General features: G+C 35.9%; 1 protein-coding gene across 2 annotated transcripts in view; it reads left to right on the forward strand.

The window, feature by feature from the left end:
- Window positions 1-24497, forward strand: part of AHCTF1 (AT-hook containing transcription factor 1) — a 76185-nt gene that overhangs the window by 13574 nt on the left and 38114 nt on the right. For both annotated transcript variants that reach the window (XM_068986603.1, XM_068986604.1), the window contains exons 6-20: window positions 1231-1315; window positions 2654-2804; window positions 4576-4708; window positions 4796-4977; window positions 5377-5438; window positions 6279-6407; window positions 12751-12841; window positions 15095-15184; window positions 16340-16480; window positions 18854-18958; window positions 19826-19919; window positions 21372-21495; window positions 21651-21707; window positions 22586-22732; window positions 23282-23469. In XM_068986603.1, coding sequence (XP_068842704.1) covers window positions 1231-1315; window positions 2654-2804; window positions 4576-4708; window positions 4796-4977; window positions 5377-5438; window positions 6279-6407; window positions 12751-12841; window positions 15095-15184; window positions 16340-16480; window positions 18854-18958; window positions 19826-19919; window positions 21372-21495; window positions 21651-21707; window positions 22586-22732; window positions 23282-23469 — 1779 coding nt within the window. The remainder of the gene's footprint in view (window positions 1-1230; window positions 1316-2653; window positions 2805-4575; window positions 4709-4795; window positions 4978-5376; window positions 5439-6278; window positions 6408-12750; window positions 12842-15094; window positions 15185-16339; window positions 16481-18853; window positions 18959-19825; window positions 19920-21371; window positions 21496-21650; window positions 21708-22585; window positions 22733-23281; window positions 23470-24497) is intronic.

Consider the following 24497-nt stretch of genomic DNA (forward strand, 5'->3'; position numbering starts at 1 on the left):
CTATATTGCCTCTTTTTAATAAGAGCCACATAATTCAATGAATTAGTAAGTTGCCATTGAAATGACTTTAAAAGGTCCTATATGTTTGAGTAAGTCTGAGATATCAGTAAGAAGAAATTGTGTTTGCTTGATTTGTTTGGATGTAATATATATTTCAGAGAGTAAGCTGATAACACAGTAGTAGGCAGCTTCTCGTTCCTCAGACAATTTTCATGGTCTTCTGTGTTCTCTCATAAGAACATTTTTCCTCTTCTATAATCTCATTCCTTTTTTCTCTCTATTGTGTATGCCTCTCATTTTTATGTATCCCTACTTTGTTCTCTAGTTCTTCTGTTGTACTTGCCTTTTGCAGTGTATTCCTAAGGTTAATTTGGTTAATTTTGCCTTCTCTTTCATAAGCTTTAATTTTATCTCAGTGTAGCTTTTGAGAAATCTTTCCTTTCAGTTTAATTTCCAACTGGTTAAGCTCATTCATTTCCAGTGCTGGAACAGTGTAAGTATTGATTTTCTCTTAGTTTTCATTGATGTTTAGTGCTTTCTTTGGTGTTCCCAGTACATTCTCTTCCCAAGGCTGTTCTGCTTTAAATTCTAGATACCTGAAATTTGTCAACTTAGGTTTTTGTGTTAGAGTTCCTCACTTTGAGGTTTTATCTTAAGCTTTAGTACATCAGTGAAGGAAGAATTAATTGATTTGTCACTTCTGTCAATCCTGGAGGAAAATCGAAATAAAAATATAGAGACAGCTATTGGAATAGTCCTCATTAGGTCCATATTTCCATCCAAGTGTGATGTGGGCTGGCAGCAGCTTGAGTAATGTGCCTTGTGAAGACTCCATGTGGTGAATAAGAAAGGACATTTATCTCAACAATTTTTGTATCCCATTTATTTTTTCTTCCAATACTGTCTAACTAAAGCACACCTATTGAAGAAAGGGAGAAAGAATGAATTTTGAGTAGCGTTATAGTCTCAGTCATGTAAGATGTCACCTAAAATATGCAAGTAACATAAGCTTAAGTTAATTAGGATCAATAAAAATTAAATCAGCTATTATGTCAAAGGACTACATTTTGTGAAAACAGCCAAGTAAAACTAAATTCTTTATAGTAACCTCAGTTTTGTCACATGCACTCAATATTATATGCAAATTAAATTTATTTGAGCAGTAAGAGGTACTTAATGCATTAATATGGTATTTAGTATTTCTTCTCAGCTAATTTCTGTTTCTTTCAGTGAAGGGGATGTTTTGAGTTTGCATCTGCTTCAGCTGGCCTTTGGTGACAGGAAGTGTTTGGCTTCAGGACAAATCTTATATGAGGTAAATGGTGATACCGGTTGATAGTATCAGTTTTGTTTATTGTTTACCTATTTTAAGTCTTTGTTTTAAGCTATCGAGATATTACAATCTTTTCTTCTATTCAAGTGAATACTGTCTTCATAATATAATGTAAAAAGTATTAGATTTAGGGATCAAGACACTGGTATTTTACCAAGGTGGCAATCTTAAAATCTTCAGGTATAATTTTTCTTTAGAATGAGGAGATTAGACAAGCCTGAAGCTTATGGCCTAGTTGGTAGCCAGGAAAAATAACCCCACTTTGTTGCTCTAATATAATAAGCAGTAAGCCATAGGGTAGACTTTATAGTCTGGTCGCTTACACTTGTAAGAGAGGATAAATGCATCTAGCATTTTAAGTGACTGTTTTTCTGGCTGAATTCTTGAGAAGTAGTGAAGTGCTGTTAATAACCAAATAACCATATTTGGTTAGCTGTTACAATACTTTCTCTAGAACAGGCTTTTTAACCTCGTCCTTGAGGGTGTGTGATTGGGTTTTAGGGAATTCATGAAGCCCTTTAATTTTGTGTGGTATTTTTATGATCACAGTGTCCATGTCGTCCCCGAGCCCCCCTCCTCCAACTCTCCAGTTCCACATCTGTGGATTCAGTCAATCTTAGATCAGAAATATGAAGGGGAGGAATTCCAGAAGGTTCCAGAACACAAAACTTGAATTTGCTGTGCCACAGCAACTATTTATATGGCATTTACATTGTATTAGGTATTAATAAGTAATCTAGAAGTGATTCAAAGTATGTAGGAGGATGTGCATAGGTTATATCCAAGTATTACACCATTTTATGTAAGAGACTTGGGCATCCACAGATTTTGATATTGGAAGAAGGTCCCAGAACCAGTTCTTCATGGAGAACAAGGGAAAACTATGCATTCTTCTAGAGAAAATTTCATAGCTTTTGTCAGATTCTTACAGGGATCAGTGAATAAGAATTTAAGAACTAGAGCAAGAACTTCAATGAAAACAAAGAAATAGATTTGCTGCTTTAGAGAATATGTGTTTGTAATTTCATTGCTTAGGTCCAATTTATACCCCAACCAGTAATGCATGAAGGTTCCTGTGTTTGATAACAGCTTTAGAAGATTTATTGGTAATTATTTTTGAGAAACAAAATTAGCCTTTTTATTTGTGTTTTATCCCATGTGTAAATTTTAAAGCTTTCTTCAGTAATTGGTTCTCTTTAGTCTTTCACTTTTTTGTTTTCTTTATATTGTGTGGAAATTCTTGAACATTTAATTTTAGAATAACTAACTTTTTCTTAGAATCCTATTAAGACATAGATTGGTGTACATTTTATATTTCAGGGGTTGGAGTACTGTGAAGAAAGATACACACTGGACCTCACAGGTGGCATGTTTCCTTTGAGGGGACAGACTGGTAATACCAAACTTTTGGGATGCCAGAGTATAGAGAAATTTCGATCTCATGGTGACAGGGAGGAAAGCATGAATGAAGGTTGGTTTAAAGCAGTTTTATTATATATCTTGTGAATGCTTGATTTAAGATTTGTCTTGATTTAAGATATGTGACAGGCATTGGTTTCCAGAGTTTGTACTCCTGGCAGTTAAGTTGGAATGCTAATTATGGGATTTATTTAGGACTGTGTGAGATCCGAGGTATTTCTTGTTCTCCAGATCGTGATGTGTAGAACTCAAGAATTGAATAGATTAAGGAAATGAGCAACCTCTTTATTTTGATCTGGCTCTCAAAACAGACACACTCAAAAAGGTCTCTAGTTGTGACTAGTATGAGTAGTCTCTGAATAATGTTTACTTCTGTATTTTGTGAGACATATATAGCAGACATGTTTTGTTGTCTTGAATTTTTTGTTTCCTCTGGTGTCATCCCTTCTTCCTGGTAAATACTGTGACAGAATGATAATGGCATAGATTTTAGAATCCAACATGGATTCAAATCCCAGATCTGTCACTAGTTGTGAAGGTGAAGTCTCTCAGTTGTGTTGACTCTTACCCCATGGACTGTGACCTACCAGGCTCCTCCATCCATGAGATTTTCTAGGCAGGAGTACTAGAGTGGGTTGCCATTGCCTTCTCCAGGGAATCTTCACAACACAGGGATCAAACCCGGGTCTCCTGCATTGGAGGCAGACACTTTGCCATCTGAGCCACCAGGGAAGTCCTTTCACAAATTATTTAACATTTGTGACTAAGCCTTTGTTTCCTTATCTGTGAGTGGAATAATACATTTATACCTTCTGCAAAGGGTGGTGGTTAAGAATTGAATGGGACAACATGATAGGTTTATTCAGTTCTGGGAATGCTTAGTGGGGCCCTGGTTTAGCTTGTTCCTATTGGGATTTATTCTCATGTATAGCTTTTTCATCCTAGAGATTTCCTCTGTCCTTGTCCCCATTTTTCATATCCAACTAAACATGTCAAAACAGAATTTATGTAACTCTGTCTCTTACTCCCCACTCATATCTTTTTTATATTTCCTATTAGTTATGTCTTGGATTTTTACTTCCCTTTTTCCTTCTATTGGTCTCTCATCTTTGTTCCTATCTTTCCATTCCACGTACCATTTGGGTACCTGTCTCTCTCCCTTACCACCACTGCCTTAGCATATAGCTGGATCAATCCTTCTCAGCTAGAATTCTACAGAATTAAGCCCTAAAGCCCAAAGGCATCCATTTTAAGTATTGATATTCTCTGGGCTTCCTGGGTGACTCAGAGGTAAAGAATCCCCCTGCCAAAGCAAGAGATGTGGGTCGGGACGATCCCCTGGAGGAGGAAATGGCAACTCACTCCAGTATTCTTGCCTGGGAAATCCCATGGACAGAGGAGCCTGGCAGGCTACAGTCCACGTGGTTTCAAGAGTCAGACATGACTGAGCTTGCACACGTCTGTGTGCACACACACACACACATAGTCTCTGGTACTAGCAATGATTTATTTGTGGGAGAACTTTCATTCAAATCATTTTCTACTTTCTCCTTACAGCATCTTGAAGTTGCCAAACTGTTAACTGAAGACAAGCCAAAGTTACTGTTTTTCAGATGAATACATTTTAATAAGGTCTTCTTGAAATAGAAAAACAGTCAAGATAGAAATGAATGAACCTCTTGTTACAGAATAAATGATAGAAATGTGTTTTAACAAATCAGATATGAGTTAAACGTCTTAATTTATGGGGAAATCTTCCTAATTATATTTGTTGTATTTATTTTGAGATTATTTATTCTGTTTTTAAAAATTATCTCTTTTAGCTCTGTCTCCTGACACCAGTGTTTCAGTCTTTACCTGGCAGGTGAATATATATGGACAGGGAAAGCCTTCTATATATTTGGGGCTTTTCGACATAAATCGTTGGTACCATGCACAAATGCCAGATTCGTTAAGGTATGATTTCTCTATGTATGTATTTATATTTATAGGAATTTTTATGTGTAGTAGTTTATTGACTTAATTGTATAAAATTTCTTTTAGATCAGGAGAATATCTGCATAATTGCTCTTATTTTGCATTGTGGTCACTGGATGCTGTTGTAAGTAGGGCTTCTCCACATCACATCTTGGATATATTAGTACATGAGAGAAGTTTAACTCGAGGAGTTCCTCCCTCATATCCACCTCCTGAGCAGTTTTTTAACCCAAGTACTTACAATTTTGGTATGTATTTATTTAACATTACTTTTTGAGAAAAATAACATGTAAGAGTATGTATGTAGTGTATTATCGTTCATTTCTCATTATTAGTTAACATGTATGGATAAGTTACTATGTTAACTTGACATATGTACACGAGAAATTTAATGATTATATGTTTTATAGAAAAATGATCAATATTTGAATTTGCTGTAAAACATTAACTATTTCATATTAAGTGAACTTGTGATAAGGTTTGGTGTCTTGTTAGGATAGAAATACAGGGACAGATTATTTTAAAATTTATTGTATGTAGTAATACCATGCCTTGCCTAGTAATCTGTTCTTAGGATAAATTTTGTTGAACTAATACCATGCCAAATATAACATGTAAGTGGATATTTTTAAATCTTTTTTTTTTAGATGCCACTTGTTTGTTAAACTCAGGAGTTGTTCATATAACTTGTACTGGCTTTCAGAAGGAGGTGAGTAAGAAATAACAATTTGGACAGAGTGTTTCTTCTTGAGCTGAAGTCAGACCATGGATTTAAACTTTAGTGTTATTTATATAAACTACTCTTTCATCTTAAAAGGTAGCTTCTGCTAGGTATATGAGACAGTGGCTAGTAGCATCAATTATTGACGGCAACTTTCTAGGAAGAGGTACTAGGGTATTTATAGCAGCTTTATATGGATGTTAGCTCCTGAATCCCAAGCAAAAGTAAGTCAGTACCTTACTTTAGTCCATCTTCTTAATTCTCTTCTTTCTTAAAAAGCTTATGGGTAAATGAAGTAATGCAAAAAAGGTTCCTAGCACAGTGGCACAGTGACCGGCTCAGAGTGGTTTAAGAGTCTATGTTGAAAACACTTTTCCAGGAAACTATGAAGTGGCATATCCTTAAAATGATAATCAGCTAGATATAGATGAATGTCATATTTATACTTCATATCAGATCTCTTTCACATTAGGCCAAGAAGAATAAACTGCAGACTTTTTCTTTTGTGTGTATTAAGTTTGTTAAGATCTGTTACCAAGTCTATCAGCTTTATAGAAGATAACAGGGTTACCTTATATATAAGCAGTTTAAAATACCATTATCAGTAGTAGTATTTGTGACTGACAAACATTGGTTACTTCAAGAACTTATAAGCTCTTTTCCTTGCAAGAAGTACAGAAATGTAGTCTTCCACAATTTTCATTTAGGGCCTTTTAGTTTTCTTCATACTGTTAAGTGTAAAGTAGGGTAATGGGTTTATTAGTTATTCTTAAATTTGATTATTTGAGTTGGTTAGTGACTGATATCTTATTAATCAATCTGTTATAGACTTTGACTTTTTTAAAGAAATCAGGACCATCTCTCAATGAAGTCATTCCTGATGGTTATAATCGATGTCTTGTGGCTGGCCTTCTCTCACCAAGACTTGTTGATATTCAGCCTTCCAGTTTAAGTCAGGTGAGAGATTTTAAACTCTTGTTGTTTCTTTGGATCATGTCATTAGCTCTCTATTACAACAAAAATCTATTAGATAATTTCTTAAAAAGTTAAGTAGTGTAATGCCAGCTTTGCATGTCAGTAGCTGTGGTTCTTGGATTTGGCTTAAAATTCATACCTGCAGGATCCCATAGGTATAACTTGACACCAGGTCTATAGGCTAGTGAAAAAAAAAGCTGACTTTAAACTCAACATTCAAAAAACGAAGATCATGGCATCTGGTCCCATCACTTCATGGCAAATAGATGGGGAAACAAAACAGTGAGAGCCTTTATTTCCTTGGGGTCCAAAATCACTGCAAATGGCGACTACAGCCATGAATTTAAAAGGCTCTTGCTCCTTGGAAGAAAAGCTATGACCAGTGTAGACAGCATATGAAAAAGCAAAGACATTATTTTACTGACAAAGGTCCATCTAGTCAAAGCTGTGGTTTTTCCAGTAGCCATGTATGGATGTGAGAGTTGGACTATAAAGAAAGCTGAGCGCCGAAGAATTGATGCTTTTGAACTGTGGTGTTGGAAAAGACTTGAGAGTCCCTTGAACTGCAAGGAGATCCAACCAGTCAATCCTAAAGGAAATCAGTCCTGGATATTCATTAAAAAAACTGATGCTGAAGCTGAAGCTCTAATACTTCAGCCACCTGATGGGAAGAACTGACTCATTAGAAAAGATCCTGATGCTGGGAAAGATTGAAGGTGGGAGGAGAAGGGGACAACAGAGGATGAGATGGTTGGATGGCATCACTGACTCCATGGACTTGAGTTTGAGCAAGCTCTGGGAGTTGGTGATGGACAGGGAAGCCTGGCGTGCTGTGAGTCCATAGGGTCACAAAGAGTTGGACATGACTGAGCGAGACTGAACTATAGGCTAGGAAACATCATGGATGCATCAAGCATGTCATGAGTAAAAGTCATAGTTGTTTTAATAAGCCCTTGGTGTGATTTCTGATGGTTTGAGAACCACTGCTCTATAAAAACTGCTCTTATGAAAGCCTATTAGTGAAGATTGCAGGTTTCTGCAAAACACAAGAGAGTTACGGGAGTCAGACTTAGTCATGGAAGCCAAGCGTAATTTCCCACTGGATACATAAATAAAAATATTGTAAAATCCACGCAAGTTTTAGAGTCACAATACATTTTACCAGTCAGGAGACATTTTAAAACAGTGTTGTCTAGTGACAACTTGTAATTCAACATTTTAACTTGGTATTTGCTGAAAGTAAACAAACCCTGGGTCATTTTTCCTTGGAGAAAGAGAAAATGTTTTAATAACTCTTTCCCCTCAAATAATGTTTGAATTAAGTTATTTAAATAATTGCAGATATGTAGTGTAATGAATTGTTAGGGAAGGAGCCTTTTAAATATCAGATGAATTGTGAATATTGCTGCTGATGGTTTAACACCTACAGTTGGACTCTAATACCTAATGTCATGAAAATAAGAGAAATAGTCAATCTATTATCGGGATTTTTTTTTTCCTTTCTTCCCTCCTCCCTTTTGTATTACTGTACTGAGCAAATATTGACCATGTAGTCATGTTCAGTCAACCCTCGGTACCCATGAGGAATTGGTTTCCTGGACGCCCATAGATACCAAAATTGAAGGATGCTCAGTTAATTTATTGGAGAAGGCAATGGCGCCCCACTCTAATACTCTTACCTGGAAAATCCCATGGACGGAGGAGCCTGGAAGGCTGGCAGTCCATGGGGTCGCTGAGGGTCAGACATGACTGAGCAACCTCACTTTCCCTTTTCACTTTCATGCATTGGAGAAGGAAATGGCAACCCACTCCAGTGTTCTTGCCTGGAGAATCCCAGGGACCAGGGAGCCTGGTGGGCTGCCATGTACGGGGTCGCACAGAGTCGGACATGACTGAAGTGATTTAGCAGCAGCAGCAATTAACTTATATAATAAGGCATGGTATTTGCATATAACCTGTGCACACCCACCTATGTACTTTAAATCATCTCCAGATTAAAGTACTTAATCCAACATACATGGCATGTCAATAGTTGCTGGCACACCTCAAATTCAAGTTTTGTTTTTTTGGAACTTTCTGTAATCTCCCCCACCCCTAAATGTTTCCTATCTGCAGTTGATGAGGAACTGACTGGATATCAACATTTCAGTTTGGTTTTGCTCTTTGTAGAACTCCTTTAGACAAATATTCACTATCCTTAGTTGGTCTTATGTTAGCTTATCTTTGCTTTCCAACTGTGTATCGTTTGCCTCTGATTTTGGTTTCTGGGAGATGTTTTCATCTAATTTTCTTTTTTTTAGGTTAAAAAAATTTAGCCCCATTCTAAAATTTCTACACGCTCTTACTCTTTGATCATTCTTTTTTGGTAGTATTCTGTTCTATTTAATGGATGAAATATCTTTTAGCTCTGTGTTTCAGGTTTTATTTAGTTCCCTATATTATGCCTGTTTTATCTGGAGTTATTTTTTATTAGTTTAGTCTTTTTGATCTGGTTGTTACTTAGTTGCTCAGTCATATCTGATTCTTTGCGACCCTATGGACTATAGCCTGCCAGGCTCCTCTGCCCATGGGATTCTCCAGGCAAGGGTATTGGAGTGGGTTGCCATTTCCTACTCCAGGGGACCTTCCTAACCTAGGGTCTGAACGTGCATCTCTTGTATTGCAGGCAGATTATTTACCATCTGAGCTGCCAGGGAAGCCTTTAGATCTGGTGGCTATACTTAAATGTTTGATGGTTCTTTTCTTTTCATATGTTAAGTGAGTCAGTAACAGATTATAAACTGTCTTCTACATAAACAGAGCTCTGAATTGGGTTCATTAAAAAACCTTAGGTAAATTTTGTCTTGGTGGCCCTTGCTCATAGGACCCTTTGGTCAGGAAATTATCCTTTCCTGCCACAGGCTCCAAATTAGTATGTGTTCATCATCCTTAAGGAGCACTTTAAGTCTCTGTCTAATTTTTTTTATTTTAGAGAATTAATACTGATCCTCCCTATTCTATATCATGAAACTTAGTTAAATGCAATGATATCTAGTTTTAAAAAGAAAAAGTGAGAGGTTACTCTGGTGGTGCAGTGGATAAGAATCCACCTGCCAATGCAGGAGACGTGTTTGACCCCTGGCCCAGGAAGATCCCACACGCCATGGAGCAGCTAAGCCTGTGGTCCGCAACTACTGAAGCCTGCGCTCTAGAGCCCGGGAGCTTCGACTGCGGAGCCCGCGTGCCACAGCTGCCGGGGTCTGTGCACCCCAGAGCCCGTGCTCCGCAACTACTGAAGCCTGCGCTCTAGAGCCCTGGAGCTGCGACTGCGGAGCCCGCGTGCCACAGCTGCCGGGGTCTTTGCACCCTAGAGCCCGTGCTCCGCAACTGCTGAAGCCTGCGCCTAGAGCCCTGGAGCTGCGACTGCGGAGCCCGCGTGCCTCAGCTACCGGGGTCCGTGCACCCCAGAGCCCGTACTCTGCAATGAGAAGCCCAAGCACCGCAACCAGCGAGCAGCCCCACTCGTGGCAGTTAGAGGAAAACCCACGCAGCAGCGGAGAACCCCGTAGCCAAATACAAATAAGAAAGAGTGAGCAAAAATTAGCTGTAATTCAACCATTCAGCCATGTTAGTCAAATAGCGTTTAATATCTTTTTGTGATTATTTTGAATCTGGTAATCCGTCCCCTTGGTTTCTTTCCACTTATATAGATAAACCCTGGAGAAGGCAATGGCACCCCACTCCCGTACTCTTGCCTGGAAAATCCCATGAACTGAGAAGCCTGGTAGGCTACGGTCCATGGGGTCGCAAAAAGTCGGACACGACTGAGCGACTTTCTCTTTCCCTTCCCTTATATAGATAAAACTTGAATAATTTCAGTTTAGAAAATAGACTAAAGTATGTGGAGGCATGCAAATATTGGCATTTTGTTGACTTTTTTCATGTATCTTTTTAAAACCTTTATTCCTAAAATAGACCAAATTGAGCTGAATTGGTTAGTAATGGATATGTAGAGATGAAGGAAAAAAAGCGAGGAAGAGATTCCTTCAAAATGTTAGAGTGGTTACCATAGAGGATGGGAGGAGTGAATGGAAATTTATTTTGATTAGGTAGGAGGAGACAGGGCTTCTGTGAAATATTCTCAGTCTAGACTTGGACCAGTTTCATCAGTGTCCAGTTGGTAATTAGTTGTTAGTTGTATGGATGGTATATGGACTTTTTGATATGTATACTTTCCTATATCTCTTTATCCCACCATATGCAATAAAAAAATGATAGCATATATATATTTGTTATCAGGGTTTTTTCCGTGAATTACATATTGATAGGCTTTACTTTTTCTCTAATTGGGTTGTTTATGGAAACTGTTTATAAAATACGTAGATATTTATCCTGTCATAAATCTTACAGATAGTACCCCTTTTGTTTGCTCTTCACTGTTTCATGATATCTCTTACCACATTCAAAATAATGTTTTTATAGTCAAATGCATTTTAGAGCTCTGACTCAGGCTTAAAATTTAACACCTAAATGTTTCTTTAAGACTCTAACTCATTTTCTGTGTGTCAAATAAATTAGTCTAGCTGTGTTATATCATTTGTGAAACAGGACCCAAAATATCTTTTTCTCATGCTACTGAAATATTGCCTTTATCTGATATTATATGTCCGTATCAACTGGCTTCTATTTCCAGGTTTTTATCTTGTCTCATAAATCTAGTTATCCATTTGTATACCATTTTAATATATTGCTTTGATATTTGAAAATGCAGCCTCGTTTTTTAATCTATAATTTTTGGAAATTCATTGGCACTTACTCTTTTAATCATAAGATGGTTTTATCCAGTATTCCTGTTGGAATTCTTTTGAGCATTTTATTCACATGTTAATTTGGGGGAGAGTTGGCATTTGTATCTTTCCATTTATTTAGGGTTTATTTTTACATCTGTCATAAGAGTTAATGGTTATGTTCTAGTGAGTTTCTATTTTTATCCCTAAATGTTTTATTGTATTTTTTATGAGTAGACCATTTTCCCCATATTCATTCAGAAATAGAGTTGGGTTTTGTATATTCATTTGATGCTATTAATACTTGGCTAGATTAGCATCTCTTAGATTTTCAAGGCATGTAATCATCAGCAAATGTAGGCTTTCTGCACCCCTCCCCCCAGTTTATTACTTTATTTTCTTACACCATTTGGTGGAACCTCTACAAATTATAGAAAAATAATGGCACTACCAGACATCCTTGTTTTGTCCTTGATTTTAATGTGAATTGTTCTATTGAATTTCCATTTAGAATCATGCTATAGTTTTGGGGTATCTTTATCATATTATAGCTCTCTCTATTCCTGTTTAACTCATCTATTTATTCCTGTGATTCCTTTTTAAAAAAGTATTTGTTGTAATGAATAAAATTTACATAGATTCTTCAATAAAGTATAAATAAAGTATAAAAAAAAACTTTGTTGAGATTTAATTCCTATAATTCAGTTCAGTGGTTTTTAGTATAGAGTTGTGCAACTATCACAACATTCAATTTCAGAATGTTTTTATCACCTCCCTCCAAACCCCCAAACCAGTCAATTCCTTTTCCTCCTTTCTTCCAGTCTTTGGTGACCACTAATCTACTCTGTCTTTGTAGATGTATTTGCTCTAGACATATTGTGTGTGTGTGTATGAGTCACTTCAGTTGTGTCCGACTCTTTGCAACCCCATGGACTGTAGCCTGCCAGGCTCCTCTGTCCATGAGATTCTCCAGGCAAGAATACTGGAATGGGTTGCCATTGACATTTTATATAAATAGAATCAAATAATATATGGCCTTTTGTGACTGACTGACTTTGACTTAGAACAATATTTTCAAGATTTATCCATGTTGGAGCACATATCAGAACTTTACCCCGTTTTATGGCTATGAAATATTCCACTGTATGATATACCACATTTTATTTATCCATTCTTCAGTTTCAGGGCATTTTGGTTGTTTTCATTTTGGGCTTTAGAAATAATGCTTCATATACAGTTTCTGTGTGGATGTTTGTTTTTCAGTTCTCTTGGGTGTATACCTAAGTGTGAAACCACTGGGTCATATGATCACTTTATAGTTAAGATTTTGAGAAACTACAGACTGTTTTCCAAAGTGGCTGTCTCATTTTAACATTCCCACTAGCAGTGTGTGAGGAGTTTCTACACCATCACCAGTGCTTGTTGTTTTTTTGTGTATAGCCATCCTGGAGAATCATAATGATTTTTAATCCTTTAAAATTTTGTATTGTGAACTAGAACTTGATACCTCTGTCTCTGATCACATATCCTTTCTTTTCTTTTTTTGAAACATGGTTTAGGAAGAACAGTTAGAAGCTATATTGTCAGCAGCAATCCAGACAAGTTCTCTGGGACTTTTGACAGGGTGTATCAAAAGATGGATAACAGAAGGTAAGATTATGATTTTTAACAATTGAAAATGCTTTGTAGTTTTAAAATTGTCAATTTACTGTTGGTGGGGGGGGGTTAAGTTAACTGTATTTTGAGATAATTGTGGTTCACATGCAATTATAAGACATTCACAGTGTACCCTTATCCCCCATGAATGATGAGATGTAGCACGTCTCTAGTATTATATCACATGCAGGACTTCTCTTCTCACTCTTTGATAGCCATGCTTACCACCATTAGCCCCCACCCCATAATGCCCAGCACCCATTCATTTATTGTCTGTTTCTATAATTTTGTCATTTCAAAAGTGTCCATAAATGGAATCCGACAGTATGTAACCTTTTAGGGTTGACTCTTTTTCACTCAGAAAAGTTCTCTGGGGATTCAAGCTGTATGTATTACTCTCTTTACAAACACACACTTCACACACATATTGTTTTTATTCTGACCATTTGATGAGTTGAAGGCATCATGCTTCTTTACTCAAAATATTTCAATATGTTTCCTTCTAAGAACAAGGATATTCACTTAACAAAACACTTTGGAGTTAGAAAATGGGAAAATTAATATTGATACATGCTATTATCTTATCTGTAGATTATATTTGGAATATCACTAATTGCCCCAATAATGTCCTTTGTAACATTTTTAGGGAGAGGGAATTCAGAATCCCGTCCAGAATATGTTCTATATTTAGTTTTCATGTTGTTTTACTCGCTCATAATATTGTGTAATTCTTTTTTTTTTAATTAATTTTTTTTAATTTAATTTTAAAATCTTTAATTCTTACATGTGTTCCCAAACATGAAACCCCCTCCCACCTCCCTCCCCGTAACATCTCTGTGGGTCATCCCCATGCACCAGCCCCAAGCATGCTGTATCCTGCGTCAGACATAGACTGGCGATTCAATTCTTACATGGTAGTATACATGATAGAATGCCATTCTCCAAAATCATCCCACCCTCTCCCTCTCCCTCTGAGTCCAAAAGTCCGTTATACACCGCTGTGTCTTTTTTCCTGTCTTGCATACAGGGTCGTCATTGCCATCTTTCTAGATTCCATATATATGTGTTAGTATACTGTATTGGTGTTTTTCTTTCTGGCTTACTTCACTCTGTATAATCGGCTCCAGTTTCATCCATCTCATCAGAACTGATTCAAATGAATTCTTTTTAACGGCTGAGTAATACTCCATTGTGTACATGTACCAAAGCTTTCTTATCCATTCATCTGCTGATGGACATCTAGGTTGTTTCCATGTCCTGGCTATTATAAACAGTGCTGCGATGAACATTGGGGTACATGTGTCTCTTTCAATTCTGGTTTCCTCGGTGTGTATGCCCAGCAGTGGTATTGCTGGGTCATAAGGTAGTTCTATTTGCAATGTTTTAAGGAATCTCCACACTGTTCTCCATAGTGGCTGTACTAGTTTGCATTCCCACCAACAGTGTAGGAGGGTTCCCTTTTCTCCACACCCTCTCCAGCATTTATTGCTTGCAGATTTTTGGATCGCAGCCATTCTGACTGGTGTGAAGTGGTACCTCATTGTGGTTTTGATTTGCATTTCTCTGATAATGAGTGATGTTGAGCATCTTTTCATGTGTTTGTTAGCCATCCGTATGTCTTCTTTGGAGAAATGTCTATTTAGTTCTTTGGCCCATTTTTTGATTGGGTCGTTTATTTTTCTGGAATTGAGCTGCATAAGTTGCTTGTATATTTTTGAGATTAGTTGTTTGTCAGTTGCTTCATTTGCTATTATTTTCTCCCATTCAGAAGGCTGTCTTTTCACCTTGCGTATATTTTCCTTTGTTGTGCAGAAGCTTTTAATTTTAATTAGATCCCATTTGTTTATTTTTGCTTTTATTTCCAGAATTCTGGGAGGTGGATCATAGAGGATCCTGCTGTGATTTATGTCTATTGTGTAATTCTTAAGCATTTGTCTTTGAAGAAACTGACATTGTGAAAGAATATGGGCCTATTATTTTGTAGCCTGCTCTCAGGTTGTGTTTGCTGATATTTCCTCATGATTAGTTTTAGATTTTACATTTTTCATAGCAGCATCACGTAAATGGACGTGCTCCCTCATGTGCTACCCTGAGCACAGATGCAACCAGTTTGTCTCCATCAGTATTGATGTTAACGTCGCTCACTTGGTTAGGGTGGTTTTTGTCAGGTTTCTTCACTGAAAAGTTTCTATTTTTTTTTGTAATTAGTAACCATTCTTCATTTTTCCCTTCATATTTACAAATAAGAACAACCAAATTCTGCTGCTAATTTACGCTTTGTTCTTGAATGGACATGGAATAAAGTGGTTCTCACAAAAGAGGAATTTGACAGACTATGTAAGTATTATATAAAAAAAAACTAGTCTTGGTTTATGTTTTGAGTACATAACAATAAATTTTTAATTATTTTGAAGTTGTAGGCTCTTTGAAGAAGTCCCAGAAACTATTTCGTTTTATATTAGAGTGAAAAAATTATTTTTTGGTCAAGATTTTGCAGCAGATTGTTTAAATTGGCAACATGTTAGGCATGTTCACAGTAACAAATTTCAGAATTATATCATATCTTTTAAGGTTAGGCATTTAATTTATAAGATATGCTGATGATGGAGTAAAGAGAATATGCCAGTTAACCTCTGAGCTTTATTCATTTTCTATTTAAAATACTTAGGAGTATAAAGAAGCGGAATAGTAGGGCAAAAACTCAAATCACCTCTTGTCTTCTACTAACATGTCATGAGTCATGTCAAGTTATTTATTAGTCTGTTGTACACTTTGAGTTTTAAAATACGCTGTGAATATTAAAAACCCATTATGTCCAACTAGTGCAAAAACATTAAAGGTAATATATAATTGCCCTGTGCATGAAAGTAAATTTTAAGTTTATTTAGAAGTATATGTGCATTTGTTATTACTGTTATGTCTTGATGAGTGAACAAATTGGACCTTAAAAAAAGTTATTCTTAGCAGAGGGCTTTTTTAAACCTACAAAATTTGATAGGATATAGGGTTCTGTATAGTGTTTTGTTGTTGTTTAGTCACTAAATTGTGTCCAAAAATGCATTTGTGAGCTCAGCCTTAAGCTTGAAATGAGAGGACAGCCAAGTCTACAATACATTATAGCAAGCATGCAGTTATATTGTATTAAGTCTCTGGATCTTAATTTCAGTGTCTCACTTTTTCAAAGACTAGAGGTGGAAGAAAGAGTTCTTATAAAATAATAGTCACACAGCAACATAGTACTGATTTCTAGTAAATCTGAAGTTGAATCTTTATCACTTTTGTCTGCTCACCTCATTCTGCTTTTTTTAAAAATAGAATTTGTAGCTGTCCTTTCTATATTCCTTGAGGATATTTGTCATTTGAAGCTTGTCTTTTTAAATCTGATAATGTATAGAATAATTCTATGATTAAATGAATTTGAGATATTTTGCATTTATTATTTTAATTAAGTCAAGATTTAGTGTGTCAAATCTTGTCTTTTTTTCCTGACAGGTACACCGTTATTTGATGGTTCATGTCGTTTCATCGATCCGCAAACTATACAGTCTCTCCAGCAGTGCCATTTACTTCTTAGCAATCTTAGTACAGTCTTAAGCTGTTTTGCAACTGAGGCCCACGACATCACTGAGAGAGGTGTGCTCCTTGTCTTACGTAAATGAATGTTTCACTGACTTTTGCTTCTTGACTTTGGGACAGAATACATTTCCTATGCGTTAGATGGATTATTGTGCAAAGAGGCCATTATTTCTCAAATGCTAGATTTTTTTTTTCCAAATGAAAAGCTGTGGATGTTATTAGATGAACCATGAGTTCATGATTAAATAAGGTTGGGAAATTGGGGATTTAAGGATTGTTAAGGCAGTGTATTAGTGGTAGAACTTCAGATTTTATATGTAAGTTTTTTTTTTTTTAATCTAAACATTGTAATCTATATATACATATCAAAGATATACAATTTAACTGAAGACAGTTTTTTTTTTTTAGGTTCTGATAACTTTGCATAATCTTTTCTTTTTATTTATTTATTTATTTATTTTTTAATTTTAAAATCTTTAATTCTTACATGTGTTCCCAAACATGAACCCCCCTCCCACCTCCCTCCCCATAACATCTCTCTGGGTCATCCCCATGCACCAACCCCAAGCATGCTGTATCCTGTGTCAGACATGGACTGGCGATTCAATTCTTACATGGTAGTATACATGATAGAATGCCATTCTCCAAAATCATCCCACCCTCTCCCTCTCCCTCTGAGTCCAAAAGTCCGTTATACACCGCTGTGTCTTTTTTCCTGTCTTGCATACAGGGTCGTCATTGCCATCTTTCTAGATTCCATATATATGTGTTAGTATACTGTATTGGTGTTTTTCTTTCTGGCTTACTTCACTCTGTATAATCGGCTCCAGTTTCATCCATCTCATCAGAACTGATTCAAATGAATTCTTTTTAACGGCTGAGTAATACTCCATTGTGTATATGTACCACAGCTTTCTTACCCATTCGTCTGCTGATGGACATCTAGGTTGTTTCCATGTCCTGGCTATTATAAACAGTGCTGTGATGAACATTGGGGTACATGTGTCTCTTTCAATTCTGGTTTCCTCAGTGTGTATGCCCAGCAGTGGGATTGCTGGGTCATAAGGTAGTTCTATTTGCAATGTTTTAAGGAATCTCCACACTGTTCTCCATAGTGGCTGTACTAGTTTGCATTCCCACCAACAGTGTAGGAGGGTTCCCTTTTCTCCACACCCTCTCCAGCATTTATTGCTTGCAGATTTTTGGATCGCAGCCATTCTGACTGGTGTGAAGTGGTACCTCATTGTGGTTTTGATTTGCATTTCTCTAATCATGAGTGATGTTGAGCATCTTTTCATGTGTTTGTTAGCCATCCGTATGTCTTCTTTGGAGAAATGTCTATTTAGTTCTTTGGCCCATTTTTTGATTGGGTCATTTATTTTTCTGGAATTGAGCTGCATAAGTTGCTTGTATATTTTTGAGATTAGTTGTTTGTCAGTTGCTTCATTTGCTATTATTTTCTCCCATTCAGAAGGCTGTCTTTTCACCTTGCGTATATTTTCCTTTGTTGTGCAGAAGCTTTTAATTTTAATTAGATCCCATTTGTTTGTTTTTGCTTTTATTTCCAGAATTCTGGGAGGTGGATCATAGAGGATCCTGCTGTGATTTATGTCTGAGAGTGTTTTGCCTATGTTCTCCTCTAGGAGTTTTATAGTTTCTGGTCTTACATTTAGATCTTTAATCCATTTTGAGTTTATTTTTGTGTGCGGTGTTAGAAAGTGATCTAGTTTCATTCTTTTACAAGTGGTTGACCAGTTTTCCCAGCACCACTTGTTAAAGAGATTGTCTTTACTCCATTGTATATTCTTGCCTCCTTTGTCAAAGATAAGGTGTCCATATGTGTGTGGATTTATCTCTGGGCTTTCTATTTTGTTCCATTGATCTATATGTCTGTCTTTGTGCCAGTACCATACTGTCTTGATGACTGTGGCTTTGTAGTAGAGCCTGAAGTCAGGCAAGTTGATTCCTCCAGTTCCATTCTTCTTTCTCAAGATTGCTTTGGCAATTCGAGGTTTTTTGTATTTCCATACAAATATATGTAAGTTTTTATGCATAGAGTTGGTCTTCATCATTTTTCTCCTCTGGTTTTCCATTGAAACAAAATAGCCAGTTTCATATAAAGGCCTGGTTTGAACAGCCTGTATTAATGATACTGTACTAGTTTGTTTTAATGTATAAATCTGATTATTGAAATTAGCTAAATGGGAGTATAGCTGATATGGAAGCATATTTACTTAAAATGTCTATTTTAGTCATTGAGTTACTTTAGCAGTTTGGAGATTATTTGTTCAAGCTAAATTTGTTTAAAAATACATGCATATTGTTTAAAATCACCAAGTAGTTACTGTTTTTGAAAACTATAGAGTGCCTTGATTTTTCCTTTGTTGTTGATAAATTGAAAACTAAACAACTGATTTCAACTCTTCACAGGTCTTACGGATTTAAGCAATAAGTATATGGTCACCCAGCTCATCTGTCAGTATGCACAAGTGGTTCTTTGGTTCTCTCATTCTGGCCTTTTACCAGAGGGCTTAGGTAAAATATTTCCTTAATCTATAAATATTAATGGAAACTCTTCTTAAATGTTTATAATTCTGTTGTCCTGTTGTTGGGGTTTCCTTTCTTCTGCCGCTCTCTTGTGTTTTCTTTTATTCTTGCCTTCTGTCCTTGCATTCTCTTTGTGCCGTCAGTGCTTCACCCACGCCTGATAGACAGGTGTTGCATGCTTGTTTGCTTGGTTAACAAAAAGAACATTTGACAAAACATGGCTTCTGAAGATGAGCTCAGTGATATCACCAGCTATAATTTAGATCCATAGAAGTATGAGTTTAAAATCTAATTTGTCCATCTTTTTCTCTTCAAGGTTCTATTAATATGGTTATTCACCAATACTTTTTGCCATCAATTACTTACCCCATTTTATCTAATAATTCATGCTAATACCAGGAATTAGAGAATTTGACTTTTACTACATTTGTGTAGAACAAACGTCTCCAACTTCTTGTATTTCCAGGATTCACAGACTTAGAAGTGTATCTGCCACTGTGCATAATTACTGTTGATCTTATTCTTTCATAATTCTCTTAGATTTTTCCTTGAACAGATAGTGAATTTGCTTACTTTTAGATTATCATTTGTGCCTAAGGGAGTAAAATAATTTTCTGAAATAGTTTTTCCAGGGTCTTTAACTGGCATCCTGTTGTTACAAGACTTTCTTGAGACACTCAGTTTTCTCATTTATGCATCTGTTACTAAAGCGGTGTGCAGTGTTCTTTTATTACTTTAAGAAGCCTGCAATTTAAAGAACATCATAAAATTGTAGTAAAATATCAATTATGTAAGTTTATGGCAAGTATTTTGGAAATATTACTAGCTTTTTTCCAACTCCTATGAAACATCTAGATGACACCGTGCAGTTGTCAAGGTTCTGCTACAACTACCCCGTAATTCAGAGTTACTACACCAGTCGTCGGCAGAGGTGTGAGCGCTCATCAAGGTACAGTGCATCCAGAGCCTTCAAAACCATTTAGAAGTTACTTGTATGAGCAATCAAAGCTTTCTTAGAGTAGAATTCATTATGTTATAAAAAAAAGATTAAAGGGGTGGAATTCTCAGTAAAGTATATGAATTTGTAACCAGCATTACTATTTTAGTTGTAGTGTTTGCCTTGACCTACTGTTTACATCTTTATTTTAGAATTTGAATATAGCTATTTATTATTTCCTAAATCTGTTTACCACATGATTGATTTATTGGAGGAGATTCTATAATTTAAGTATACATTTTCCTGAGTATTCTTATTGAGAAGAAGACTTGAAGCAACTGTAATTAAAGCTGAAAATATCGTGTTAGTTATTTTACATTCTTTGTATTAACATTTGCATTTCAGCACTTCATCCATTTTTTTCTTTATTGCCTTTATCTCTGTTTTCTTTAAATATAAACTCCCCTTTCCCCTTAAATACATATGTGGTTGGTCCTTTGAAATAAAGATATAAAAGTAATAAAAGGAAAAAAGAGGAATGTTTTACAGCCATGACTCTACCTTGGAATTATAAATAGCCTTCTTCCTCAAGTTGGAATGACAGAATTGTGGAGTGGATTATAACATTTAGAGCAATTATTCCCAAACCCTGATTTCAGGTTTGTTGTCAGAATCACTTGGAAACCTATATAAAGTTATGCATAGTTAGAGGATCCAGAATCTAATCTAGGATTAGACTAGAATAACTAATAACTAATCTAGGATAGTGAGCATAGACTTGGGAAATTTATAAGGTATATTTAAAATTTCTAGATCAGTTATTTCCTAAGTGTATGTCCTTGAGCAGGTTGGACTAATCCTATTTGTCACAAATTATAAAGTCAATATAAAGTAAATATAAAGATGAAATAAAATATATGCAAGATACTTCTTTCAATGCCTTATTCAAGAAAATTTCATCCAATAGGTAGTAACTGCTATTTTTGTTACTAATATTAGATGAGGAAACAGACAAGGTCAGTATCTGCTTATCACCTGTATATGCTCAATAATATATATTAGGAGGGGATTAATGAGGTTTAAAAACTAGTCCAGGTGATAAAACTGAAAGTGAAACTTCTTGACTTTGAACTACAGTGTTTACTTTCTCTATACTCAGATGTCATGCTCTTTGGTAGTTTGCTCAAGGTGGTAAAAAGTAAACAGCATTTTGCTGACTAGACCACGTTCTCCCCTGGAACCTGACCTTCACTAATTGACTTGGCTAATAACCAAACTTGAGGCTTCTTCAGGGTTTATCTGACTAACTACTTGATGTCCGGATTTCTCATGATGGGATCCTGTCCTCAAATTTCTTCTGCCTTTGATAGTTGAGATCATTACTTTTAAGAGTTTGGTGCTGGTTGTTTTGATAATAATAATTAGCACTAATGCTCAATATCCTTAATGTTGCCCTTATTGCAGAGGGAAGTGGAACCCTGATTGCTTGATGATTGATGGAATGATTTCTCAGTTAGGAGATCGAGTAGAGAAGTTGTGGAAACGGGATGAAGGAGGCACAGGAAAATACCCTCCTACTAGTCTACATGTAGGTTTGCAAAACATGATATCATTTAGTCTCAAAAGTTGGGCTGGGAGAGGGAGGAATGCTTAATTGGATTTTTCATACCTGGCATGGGCTTGGGAAAAACAAGGGACGTAAATGAATGAATATGTAAAATGCACTGAATTTTTTTTTAATAGGCGTTACTTGACATATACCTACTAGACAACATTACTGAAGCAAGCAAGCATTCTGTTGTATCCTTTAAAATTTTATCAAGTAATGCACATATTACCAAAATCATACACTGTCAGAGTAATAGGACCCTTATGCATCTAATCCAATCTCAATTTCACATTTGAATTTGTTTTAAAGGAAAGATTCTTAATCCAGGACCTGTTGGTTGGATTCAGATGGTCTTCCGTTAACCTTGAAACTGTGCAAAATGTTTATGTTTATTTTCTAGAGTTACAGTTCTTGGCTTTCATCAGACTCAAATGTGTCCAAGACATTCCCGAAGTTAAAGACAGCTCTAGAACATTGCTAGCAAGTGGTCATTCTCTATGAGATTTTATGTGCTGGATGGGAATGCATTAGCTTAAATTACCTAGGTAGGCCTTGTGGTCTCTTAAATAAGATTTTTGTACTAATGTCTATTTCTTAGTCAAAATGCATAGTTTTATTCATAATTTATGAAATAAATAATGTGTTTGCTTAAACTGCCAGGGTTTGTTGGATAACTGGAATTTCATCTGTGGCTTTGCTTCTTAAACTTGTTAATCTGCTAACTTCAGTGAAGAAAGTATGCTTTAGTTCATCTTCTTGTGGTGCCTGTGTGCTAAGTCGCTTCAGTCGCGTGTGACTCCATGCACTGTAGCCCACCAGGCTCCTCTGTCTGTGGGGATTCTCTAGGCAAGAATACTGGAGTGGATTGCCATTTCTTCCTCCAGGGGACAATGTACCTTTGTGGTGGTACTTAATACAGAATGAATAAGGTTTGTGGGGTTGGCTCTACTGACATTTAATAAAACTGTCTTAAGCCTTTTTTCTGTTACCTTCTATTTTTACCTATTGCAGATATATATGTAGGAGTTTTTCTTTTTGTTTATTGTCCTTAATCCTCTTTTTTTTAAAGACTATTTATTTGCTACTTGATATTATGTATTCCTTTCCAAACAAAACGGATACTTCCATTGAATCATTTCCAACTGCCTTTGCCATTTCTTGGGGCCAGGTTAAACTTATTCAAGGATTTTGGCTGATAGATCATAATGACTATGAGGTAAGTCTGTATAGTCATTTAGAATGTTAAGCTTTTGTAAGCTATTAGAATTTTAGGAAAAATACATTTAATATTAAAGATATGACATAGTCTACTTCCGGAGGTATTTTAAGGATTTAGTTTAATCAGTACCTTCACCAAGCACCATTTCAGGCAACAAGAATATACAAAGGTAAAATAGTTTAGAACCCCAAGAGCCTTATTGTCTAAAGAAGGAAACATACAAACAATTACCAGTAGTGCAAATATAGTGATTTTTATGTTACAGATATATTTGGTGTGTTGGGTGAACCAGAGAAGCCAGAATTTGACATTGATGTATGAAATTGGTGATGGAAAAATTTTATATACTCACTTGACAAGATCTCAAAAGTATGAGGCTTTTGATAAGGCTTTTATTTAAAATAAAATATATAGTAAAGTAGATATTTTCAGATATATTTAAACTGGTTTTAGTTTAATTTGCCTAGGTTTAGTATATTGCCCTTTTTTTTTTCAAAGTGCAAAGCGTTATATTTAATTCACCAGTTTTCACTGTCATTTTTGCAGAGTGGTTTGGATCTGCTGTTTCACCCAGCTACTGCAAAACCTGTGTCATGGCAACATTCAAAGATGATTGAAGCCTTCATGAGTCAGGGCGAGCACAGACAGGCCCTCAGGTACATTCAGACGATGAAGCCAACAGTGTCCAGTGGTAGAGATGTTATCCTTCACCTCACTGTTCTGCTTTTTAATAGGTGAGTACCTGTTTCGAAAGTACAGTTGAACTCTTGGCCATGTATTAATAAAATGGAACTGGTGAAATAGAGCAATATGTATTTTGACTTGGTTGCATTGCACAGTATTCTTATGTTCTTCATCTTTCATCATTGAGAAGAATGTAAAGCACCTTTTACCTAGAATAAGATGAATAAAAGAAGTAATGAGTAAAAGGGGAAATCAGACTGAGGTTTAAAAATTATGTTGGTTTCTACCTGGCAGTATTGACAGTTTTCTCCTTGGACAGTTGAGGTTTGATTATGCCGAGAAGCAGCCAGAAATAGAGAAAGAACGAAGTTTATGCTGAGTTAATAAATTATATTCTTTGACGGTATATTCCAGTGACGATACTCTGATATTCTTGTTAGTCTTGATTGCTTGGGTGTTGCAGTTCTTTAACTTTGCTGTTGTGTTACAGCAATACACAGCTGCTCAAATAATTATGTTTGTCATGTATATGCTAACTGACAATTAAGTGGCATGATTGGGAATACAGTGGTCTGGTTATTGGGTTTTCTTAATACCCAGGTAGTTGGGAAACTTGGGACTGGAACTTCTTAGATTGTAACTATTTTTATTTAATTCATACTGGTTTTTTGTTGAATCTTACTGGTTGACTCATTTTATATTTTCTTTATATATTTAAAAATTGGCCATTTCTCACCCCAAATTGTCATTTATGAACCATACAGCTTTGAGGAGAGAGGATTGGATCTTTACATTTCAGACAGATCTGCAATTTAATAATAGACTTGTTAGACATTGAAACTTACAATGTCCTCAAAAGTAATGAACTGCTAAACTACTTAAAGTATTTGGCTCAGCTGAACAAATCAAGAATGAATGTAAGAACAAAAAGTTAAAGAAGCTAAAGAACATAAATGCTTAATAAATGGGTTAAAGAGTTCTAGTACTTGATAATGTTTATAATAATGCAACCTTTATATAATGTAATTTCAAAACTGTATTTCTCAAGTACAGTAAAGCCTTGGTTATGTAGTCTCTA

The sequence above is a fragment of the Capricornis sumatraensis genome, chromosome 14, assembly GCF_032405125.1.
Source record: "Capricornis sumatraensis isolate serow.1 chromosome 14, serow.2, whole genome shotgun sequence".
In the NCBI taxonomy this organism is placed as follows: Eukaryota; Metazoa; Chordata; class Mammalia; order Artiodactyla; family Bovidae; genus Capricornis; species Capricornis sumatraensis.